Genomic DNA, 10,506 nt, shown 5'->3' with positions numbered 1-10,506 from the left:
AGGAGAGAATAGTGTCATAAATACTGAGAGAGGAAAGGATGTCAAGAAGTTAATTGACAGGCTCAAATGCTTAAGAGAAATTAAGAAGGACAAGAACTGAGAAAAGGCTATTAGATTTCAGAATTAAAAGACAATTGGTAGTTTAAATTTCTCAACAGTGATGATATCAGAAGCTAGATTATAAAAGGTTGATAAGAAACTAAGAAGAGAGGAGAGAGAAAAGATGAGCTAGCAGAGATGGTGGGATAAAGAATAGTTTCAGTATTTTGGGCAGCAAGTTCATGTGGGCATGTCTATAGGAAACACAAGAACAATCACTAGTCAGGAAGACTGAAGCTAAGTAAGGGGAAAATAATCCTTAAGGCAATCTGTTGCAAAAGAAAGGAAAGCATGGGATCAGGGATACATGCAGAAGGGCTGACCTTGGCAAAGAGAAAGGTCACTTTTCATATAAAACTGTGTGTTTTATATGTGAGGGGAAGCATAAAGGGGAAATAATCTGAATGAAATAAACTAAGGAGGAAGGAAAGGGAAACTCTTGTCTTGGAGAAATGAAATTTGGGACATTTGCTGAGGAGAATAGGATAGTGAATCTATTAAGGAGGAATGGAATATTTGCCTTGTCATAGGAAGAACCTAGTTGAGATTAGATAGCAAATATGTAGTTGAGCCAGTCTGCATGAATTTCATGGACTCCTGCATTTCTGTTGAGCAGCATGTGAATAGGAGCAAAGAGGTAGAAAATAAGGTAAATCCAGAGTTGGAGTTTGGCAAGGCATGAGCAATAATTCAAAAAAGGCAGCAAAGGTTTTGAAAGTCAAGATGGTGTACATTTGAAGTTAAACATTTATTTTTCTCCTTATAGGATTATGTCTAACTTTGTAGGATATTATTTTTAAATACAGACCATTTTCCTTTGTTTTTCAGCATCTTGTAGTCTTTCTTTTCCTTTCTGTTGTTGAGGCACAATCCTGCATAATTCTGGGAAGTTGAGGGAGCAGGGAACAGCAGCATAAGTCTATATCTTCCTAACTCTTTTCTGTATTTCCTCTTTGACCTTGGAGTGTAAGTTAGCTGAGTTAAAGCAAAAGTTTCTATTAGTGTCTTATGGATACTACTGACACATTTCGCCCTCTGGTTCCAAAACAGTTAAGTATGGGGAGTAAGAGAGTATTGGTAGGAAATAATTTCTTGCTGAAGAGATAGGCAATCCCACCAGGAAGAACTCAAGAATATGAAAAAAAAAATTAGTTATAAGAAAAATTAGAATTAAAGGAGAACACCTCCATAATTTAACTTCAGTTCAAATCCCATATCCTTAACAACTTGGCTTCAATCCATTTTTTTCAGCCCCACATTTGTTGATGAAATCCCTCACACCAAACATTGCAAACTTCATCCCCATTCCTCATTTCTATGCTTTTGCTCATTATTCCTTTATCTTTTGAGTAATATATAGTTTGGATTCTTTGGATAATGCTATTGTGAGCTTTGTAACTATTCTTTAATGTACATCAAGTGCCTATAGTTTTAGAACAAGCTAGTTGGCCTAGTGGATAGAGCACCAGCCCTAAAGTCAGGATAACCTGACTTCGAATATGGACTCAGATACTTAAGGCTTCTAGCCTGTGTGACCCTGGTTAAGTCACTTAACCCCAATTGCCTCAGCAAAAGAAAGAGAAGGAGAAGGAGGAGGAGGAGGAGGAGGAGGAGGAGGAATAAAATATAATTAGTGATGAGTTGTCTCATCCATACAGGGCAAGTATGATTGATAAGATAAAATTTCATAGGAGGTATATTTGTTGTTCATATCATAGTCATTGAATGATACTCAAATATATGGGAAGATCTGTACTAAATAATATTATCTTGAATATAAAACTGATAGTAGTGGTATGAAGGGTGATAGGTTTTGCATATGTCCCTTGGAAGCAGAATGTAGAAATGGCATTTCTCATAATGATGTCAGCATATTCTGTTGGGGAAAATATAGTGCCTAGTTTTGTGGCATATTCTGTTAAAGTCATATATCATAGAATTATCAGAATTGGTTAGAAGCAGACTTCTAAGGTAATCTGCTACTAGGGTAGCAACTGGGTACCCTACTAGGTACTAAACGAACAATATTGCAAGGAGTCAGGGGATGATTAACCCCACATATTCTTGTGTGATCAACAGATTTATTAGAGTAAAGGAACCATAAGTGGGTATTTTTGGATAAAAGAATGATTATTAAGGTGACTTCATATGACTTCATATTTCATTGTTTGGTCAATTGTCCATGGACAATTGCATATTTAGAGAGTAGAGTCTTACCCTGACCATAGAACTGGGTAGATGGATAATCTTGATATTCCATGCAATCTCGCCACTTAAAGCTTTTTAAAGCTAGGTTTTTGTATAAGGAAGCAGATTGGAGTCTTTCAAAACACCTACCAGTTTCCCAAAAGTCATCCGATGCCTATAAAATATTGGCAACATTTGGATTCGTTTTTCTGAAACAAAGTATTTTGAGATGGAAATACTTAAACTCAAATCATGAAACAAAGGCAAATTTAAGTATCTCCCTTAAAATACTGTTTCAGAAATATGAATCCAAATGTTGCCAACTTCATATCGCATGAAGTTAAGAGTGCTCCAGATCCAGTGGGGAGAGGGGGTCTGTAGAAGTCACTATATTTTAAGTAAACAATGCCTTTGGAAAATGAAAATTCACCTTAGTTATTGACTCCTTTAGTTTTGTCTACATCCTAGCTCTTTCTGCTCACACAAATATAAAACTTTAATTTTTCTATGGATAAAAACAATGTATTAGTGAGCTTTATCCCTTTTGGGCACCCCCTCTCCCAATAGCACAATGAATTGAAGAGCCAGCTTTTCTCCATTTGATGAATTGATCAACAAATTAGTAGTGAATCTCTATTAAGGGACAGGTCAGTTCTCTGAGAGCCTCCACAGCTGTGGATCACAGCATCTGAAGGAGTTGCAGGGCAGCATTTGCTGACACAGGTGTTGCTTGTGGACTGGGAATGAGGTAAATTGGAGGCAGAAGGAAGAGGAGGGAGGTCAGACAAAGCGAAGCTTCCCAGTCTCCTTGTCTCATCTCTCACAAGAGGAGATCCATTCTGGGTTGGATCTTCAGCAGCCACTATCAGGTGGCTCCCATGTATTCCAACAGCTCCCGGTATTACAACAAATCTCCAGCAATCTATATGCCTAGTGGTTCTGTACAATTTTTTTTTATCATATTTTGATCTGACATGTAGCAAAACTTATTTAAAAGCTATTTTCCTGTAGTGGCTCAGCTCTGGATATCAAGATAGGTTATTATTTATTTCACTTTACTTTGCATTCTGAGGGACAAGAATCTGGTAGTTATAATAAGATCCTATTTGAGATTAGAGTCTCGTAGTGCATTTAGAGCAGGAGTTCTCAAACTGCAGGCCAGATGCGGTCCGCCACTGACGTTTATGCACCGGCCAGGTTATGGCACATGGGCTGAGGGGCGGAGACAGAGTGTGAGGTTTTGTTTTTACTATAGTCCGGCCCTCCCACAGTCTGAGGGACAGTGAACCGGCCCCCTACGTAACAAGTTTGAGGACCACTGATTTAGAGTCAAGAAGCCCTGTGTTTGAATTTTCCTCAATGTCTGGCATGGCTATATGATCCTGGAGAAGTCATTTATCCTTCAGTTTCCTGATTGGTAAAGTGAGGATAATACATTTCATAGGGTTGTTATAAAAACCAAATCAAGTAGGATAATAATATATATAAAGTGCTCGGCACACCTTAAGGTCCGATAGCAATATGAGTTGTCATCTGTTTCACCTTGGGCAGATCTGAATCTCTCTGGGTTTCATTCATTTTGCTCATTTCTTTATTTATTTTTTAATTAATTAAACACATATTGCTTTTTGGAGCACGTTGGCCGTTTTGCTCATTTCTAAAATGACAACTGAGTGTTGGACTCGGAGTCTAAAGCACCTGGCTTCAGACTCCACCTTTGCCATGTAGTACAAACTGTGAAGTCAGGCAAGTCTATTTAGTTCTGTGGTGTTCGATTTTTCTCGTCTATAAAATGAGCCATTGGACGGTCAGAAAGCATATTTAAAGTGCTTGCTGTATATGCTAAATGCTAGGGATGCAAAGAGAGGCAAAAACAGGGTCCCTTAAAGGGAGACAAGATGCAAACGACTAGGCACAAACACACCCAGGGTGAGAGGAGGTAAGCACGCCGGCCACGTGATCTCTGGGTATTTTCCCTGGCCGGCCAACCCCAAGCCTCCACTTCTTCCCTTCTCTTTGTCCTGCTCTCTTCAAGTCCCACCTTTCTACCAGAACTCTTTCGTGCTCGATCTGAGTGCGGATCCCCTGCGATGCTCTGCAATCCTGTCTGTACTTTCCTTACCCCGTTAGATTTTCTAAGTTTTTGAAGGTAAGGGATGGTCTTTTTGCCTCTGGTTATTTCCCGAATTTAGCCCAGTGCCTGGCCCGCAGGCAGCTTTAACCTGTTCGTTCACTGGTTCTTGGACAATTTGCACGTAACTGTTTGTCGTTTCCAGGATTCGATCCGGATCTGAGGGCAGGCAGTGCTCTGATTTTGCGTCCCTGTCTCTCTCGTGGCCAGCGCACTGCCTGGTACACGGGGGCTCTTTCTAAGGGCTGGCGCCTCCATCTCGGAGGGGCAGCCTCAGTATACGAGGCACTAGGAAGGTTTCTAGACCGCTTGGCTCACTTTCATTAATAACCACATCCAGCAGTTCCCTAAAGGTCCGTGTCTCAAAGAAAAGGAGCCACGTGTGCAGACGCTTGTAGCGGCCCCCGTGGCAGTGACTAGGGAGTGGGAAGAGAGGAAGGCCTCCCTTGGGCATTTGCTCTGACAAGTGCTGTGATTATTTCCATTTGACAGATAAGGAAACTGAGGCTGAAAAAGCGCAAGTGATTTGTCCCCGGGTCACAGGGATGGAGCCTGAAGCAGGATTCGAGCACGGCTTTCGACCCCTCTCAAGTTTCCTCGCTAACCCGGGATACCCGAGGGGCACTCCTCGGGCCGGGAGTCTGGGCGCGCGCTCCTTCTGTCCATCTTGGGGTGCGGAGTGCTTGCGGCTGCGCAAAAGCCTAGGTCCGGAGGGGAGCAGGAATGATCGTCTGCGCTGGTACTGGCGCTCCCGCTCGGCTGGGCTCCCCGGCCCTGCTCCGTGCTGGGCGGGTCGGAGGAGACACGGGTCGGGGAGGGGACCACCTGCCGGCTACACCCACAAACCACGGAGGGCAGGGGATGGGGGCTCCTCCAAACTTTGACAGTTGGCTCCGTGGGTGAGAAGTGCCTCGGACTAATCCCAGTCCTGTAGCTGGGCCCCCCCCCCCCCCCCGGGGTCGAGTTCCGCCTCCCCCCCTCCCCCGCCCTCTGGGTCCTCCAAGCAGGGCCTGTGCTGGGTGACCCATGGGGTACTGTCCAAGGCCGGCCTCCCCCCAGCTGCCATCTGGTGGAGAGTATCCCAAGCCCTGGCAAGAGTCCGAGGGCCTTAGCTTTCCTGGGGCATTCCCTCTCCAGAGGTCTGACAACCCCTCCCCACCAAACACCAGGGTGAGCCCTCGTATTTCTGATATTAAAGTTATAATCATCCTGAGTGTTAAAAGATATCAATTTATTTTAGGGCATACTTTATAAAATAAATATTAACTGAAAATAACTGAACAGCTGGGTTCTATTGCAATTTTTTTGCATGAGATCTTCAAGCTGTCAAGATTTATAAACCTTCCAACAGCCATGCTTTTTTTGGATACTTAATATTAATTTGTATCAAAAGCATTTCTGTATCTGTTTTTGTTAGGAAATGGAAATTTAATTAATAAACATTATTAAATAATTTCCCACATGCACAAATTTTAAGATAAATGGTTAAAAATATAGATGAACAGGGGCATGTAGATGGCGCAGTGGATAGAGCACCAGCCCTGAAGTCAGGAAGACCTGAGTTCAAATCTGGTCTCAGACACTTAACACTTCCTAGCTGTGTGACCCTGGGCAAGTCACTTAATCCCAGCCTCAAAAAAAGAAAATATAGATGAACAGTAAATATGTACAGGTGTGTGGACTCAGCCATTTGAAACAAAAAAATTTATTCTATTAAGTTTAATACAGAGAATGTATTTGCACTGATTTCAGGTAAACTGATTTTCCACAAAACTTCAAACACCCAACTCCAAGTCTTCCAGCTCCTGTAGGAGGGCGCTTTCTTTCTGGATTTTCTCCATCTAAAGAAAAATTTCAAAACATTATTATTGAGCTAAAGATTTTTAAAAATTGAGTTTTAAAACTCCAATTTAATCATGTGGTCTATATACACATTCTATTAATGCCCCAGTAAGAAAGACGAATCCAGCCTGCCTATATGGCCTCCTCTTCTGCCCTTTACACAGAGGGGTGAGAGCCGGGCTTCGTCCTGTGGCTAAGAAAAACTGTCAGGAAGGCTGGGCTTGGTCCAGTTACACAAGAGACCCACAAGGGTAGGGGGTGAAGGAGGCATGGAGGGGCCCGTGCATCTCAAGGCCAGTGAAAAAAATTAATAGAAAATTGAAATGATTTACAGTGACAGACCAGAGGATGGCAGATATTTATGTTATTTTATCTGTTTTAAAAACGTGAAAACATAATATATCAATAATCTGTGATTTCTTCAGTGTGGACACTCTGAATTGATGGCTCTGGCAATTCCCCCCATTTTCCTCTGCAGATGGTCTCTAGACATTCTCTTTTATGATACCTGTAAATGTATTATACAAATTAATACACATATAGGTATACATGTATCTATATGTATATGGGGGCTGGGTATAAATCTATAGGAGAAAGAGAAATGTGTGCAATCTGTCACAAGGTCTCAAGCCTTCAATAATGGTTTTGTCCAGGACTGCCTCCAGATCACATCAAGGCATTGGTATAAGACTTCAATGGAAGACAGTGAAACTTGACTTGTAAAATTATTTGTAGTCATTTTTATAAAGAAAAAAAATGTTTTTAAAAACTAACATGCCAAAATAAACCACACACAAAAATAGTATATGCTCCTACCTGAAATTATTTCAGAAAAGTAAGCTAAAAAAGAACTATAACTCCAAAAGACAGAAGGTTATATACCTGATTTTCCTTCAGCTGTTTATCACTAGCTGCTTGTTCTTTCAATTGTTCAATTGCTTTCAGTTTCTGTTAAAATCAAATAATGAGATTAAAGGAGGGGGGAAGAAAAGAGTGTTAGAAGTCATTACATACAAACTGATTTTTTTTTTAAAGGATCTGAAATGAGAACAAGGCCAATTCAATCATCATATCTTGTTTAAATCAAGTATTGTAGCAGAAGGACCAGGAGGGAGTACATTTTTTTTTAATTTTAGATACTGGCAATGTCAAAAATGTAACATGCTGTTTACAAGGTTTAAAAAGCTATTTGAAGTATTGTTCTGTAAGAAATGATCAGGAATGCTACGTAAAACGAGCAGAATCAGGAGATTATTGTACTTGCCAATAAGACTATACAATGATCAATTCTGATGGATGGAGCTCTCCAACAATGAATTGATTCTGAGCAGTTCCAATTCTTCAGTAATGAAGAAAGCCAACTATACCCAAGGAGAGGACTGTGGGAACTGAGTGTAGACCACAAAATAGCATTTTCCCTTTTTGTTGTGTTTCCATTTTTGTTTTCCTTCTCAGGTTTTGTTTTTGTTTTGTTTTTTTCTCGCCCTTCTAGATGCAAATGTTGTGCAGCAAGATAACTAAATGGATATATATACATTTATTGGATTTAGAATATTTTAACATGTAGTGGACTAACATCTGCGGGGGAAGGGGAAGGAGGGGAAAATTTGGAAAGAAGATTTTGCAAGGGTCAGTATTAAAAAATTACCCATGCATATGTTTTGTAAATAAAAAAGCTTAAATTAAAAAAAAAAAAAAAGGAGAAAAATGATCAGGAAGATAATTTTAGAGGGGCCTAGACAGACTTACATGAACTGATATGACGTGAAATGAGCAGAACCAGATCATTGTACATGGCAACAAGATTATATGATGATCAATGCTGATAAACGTGATTTTCCAACGTGAGATGACTGAGACCAGTTCCAATGATATTGTGACAAAGAGAGCCATCTACACCCAGAGAGAGGTCTGTGGGAATTGAATGTGGTTCACAATGTAACATTTTCACTCTTTTTGTTGTTGTTCACTTGCATTTTGTTTTCTTACTTATTTTCTTTCCTTTTTCATCTGATTTTTCTGGTGCAGCAAGAGAATTGTATAAATGTTTATACATATTGGATTTAACACATTTCAACATGTATAACATATATTGGATTGCTTACCATCTAGGGGAAAGATTGAGGGGGAAGAGGAAAAAATCTGAAACACAAGGTTACACAAGGGTCAATGTTGAAAAAATTATCTATGCATATGTTTTGAAAACAAAAAGCTTAAAAAAAAAAAAAAGCTATTTGATTTGAAGGGGGATAAGCTTTTTTTTTTCTTTTTTTTGCTGAGGCAATTGGGGTTAAGTGACTTGCCCAGGGTCACACAGCTAGTTAGTGTTAAGTGTCTGAAATAAGATTTGAACTCAGGTCCTCCTGACTTAATATTGCCCTGAAAAATGTTAAAATTTTTTCCCACGCCTTGAAAGGAGTGACAGCAAGGTTAGAAGAAAGGGCAGTTTGCAGAACCTGCCTTTCCCACAGCTGCACCTCACTCCCGTTCCCCACATTTGCAGCCACACTGCCATGCTAGACACAAGGAACCTGCTTCCAGGAATGACGTCACCCCCACTAAGCAATGGGGAGACTCTGGGAACCTCACAGACCTCTCAGCTTCCATTTTCTTAGACCCAAATGGCCAGTAATGCTCAGGCCATCCCACAGGCTATGTAACACTGGGGTAAGACCACCTGGGCTCGACGGCTGCACACACGTATAGCATTTGGCAGACGTACTGGACATAAGATGGAACCTGGTCAGTTGCTGGGGACGAGCCCAGAACCAGAGCCTCCTTCACTTACAATGTCACAGCCCGGGACAAGTCCAAGCTTCTACCATTTACTCTCCCCCTCTCCCCCCATTTCCATCTGTAAGAAAGCCCCATCATCCCATGATGCTCCCCACTATCCTTTTTGGGCAATTTCTGTTTGTCCTTTTAATGAGAGGCCCCTTACCTTTCTCAGGTTCTTGATTTTTTTGTCTACCTCAGGGTCTCCCGATGTTGGCAGAGAGACATTTCGTGGGGGGTTCTGCTGTGGTGCTGGATTAAGGGCCGAATCCTGACTCTGACTGCCTTCGTTTCTGGCTTCCTGTAAGAATTTATCTGTTACACAATGATCCAAGAAAACAGAAACACTAAATTTTAAACCACCATAGTCCAGATGTATTAAATGTAGAAATGAAATGTGACTCTATCTTTTATACACTGTGATATATAAATTAAGGGTCTGAACAGGAAGATGTCTGCCTAACAAAAAGAAATGCTTCTAGCTGAACCTGTTGGTCCAACTGATTGGGCTTACTGCCACTGATTACCCAACTGGCTCCTTAATTCAGGATCTGGCAGCTACTATATTTTGTGGCCTGTAGCTGTAATTAATGAGACCAAGGCCATGGGTCCCTGCATAAAGCCTTGCTGGACTTCAGGACTCCTGAGGGGGCTGACTTCAGATAGCCATCTCATTAATATGCGTCAAAAGGAGCAGAACCGGAGAAAGGGGCCTAGCCCTGAGGGACTTCATGAGCACAGGTGCAGGTTAACCAGATAATCTGTGCCCTTGCAACAAGAAGATGCTGGGATAAGTCCAAGTCCATCCTTCACAACTGGAAAGATACTAATAACCTCTTCCATGTAAGGGAGTGTTGGGCCTTATGTCTTTGCATCTTTCATTTTATGATTTCACTTGAAAAATATTTTTGGTACCTTCCTGACACAAAATCCTATGCTTTCTGGGCATTGTATTCTTGGTGTTATTCAGAATTTTTCTTTCTCAATTAAAGGACACATTCAATGTCTCTCATCTCAGGTAAAAGACAAGCTCCGAGCCCACAGACCCCAGAGCCCCGGAGCGGCGGCAGCCACGGTACCTGCTTGGCAGCTTTCTTGGCTTCATGTTTTCTTTGATTTTTCAGAGCTGTCTTAGATAATGGCGGTTTCATATTCTGAGGGGGGTTCATCCTCATGCTACAGGAAACAGACAACAACCATCAGGAAACGCAAAGCCCCACTGTGGGTCCAAAGGCACGGCCATTATACACATTCCCACACAGAACATGTGACTTTGTTGATTTACTTTCTTTAGACTACTAAGTAAAAGAGCTCATCTGTGACCCGGAGGTGACTCTGGGGTCTCCCAGGCAGCACCAGCAAAGCTCTGGCAGGCTCCCAAACCAGAGAAGCTTTGAGGAAAGGCCCAGCAAAAAAGTTCCAATGGCTCAGGATGGACCTAGTCACTAAGGGATCATTTTCTTGGCTTGAGC

General features: G+C 41.5%; 1 protein-coding gene across 2 annotated transcripts; it reads right to left on the bottom strand.

The window, feature by feature from the left end:
- Positions 1-6,172: 6,172 nt before the first annotated feature.
- Positions 6,173-10,200, bottom strand: LOC141560347 (eukaryotic translation initiation factor 2A-like). 2 transcript variants are annotated; one of them, XR_012487703.1, is made up of 5 exons: positions 10,114-10,200; positions 9,201-9,335; positions 8,009-8,170; positions 7,142-7,207; positions 6,174-6,258 (listed from the first exon to the last, which is right to left on the bottom strand). XR_012487703.1 is itself a non-coding variant. In XM_074298340.1 (4 exons), the coding sequence occupies exons 1-4, from the start codon at positions 10,183-10,185 to the stop codon at positions 6,193-6,195; spliced, it is 339 nt and encodes a 112-aa protein (XP_074154441.1). In that variant the 5' UTR covers positions 10,186-10,194; the 3' UTR covers positions 6,173-6,192. The 2 variants fall into 2 exon arrangements, 1 of the variants encoding a protein (XP_074154441.1); XM_074298340.1 differs by lacking the exon at positions 8,009-8,170 and having other exon boundaries at positions 6,173-6,258; positions 10,114-10,194.
- Between the last annotated feature and the right edge of the window lie 306 nt (positions 10,201-10,506).

The sequence above is a fragment of the Sminthopsis crassicaudata genome, chromosome 3 (genome assembly GCF_048593235.1).
Source record: "Sminthopsis crassicaudata isolate SCR6 chromosome 3, ASM4859323v1, whole genome shotgun sequence".
NCBI lineage: Eukaryota > Metazoa > Chordata > Mammalia > Dasyuromorphia > Dasyuridae > Sminthopsis > Sminthopsis crassicaudata.
The sequence above is the reverse complement of the archived record's forward strand: the minus strand, read 5'-3'. Positions and strand labels throughout refer to the sequence as shown.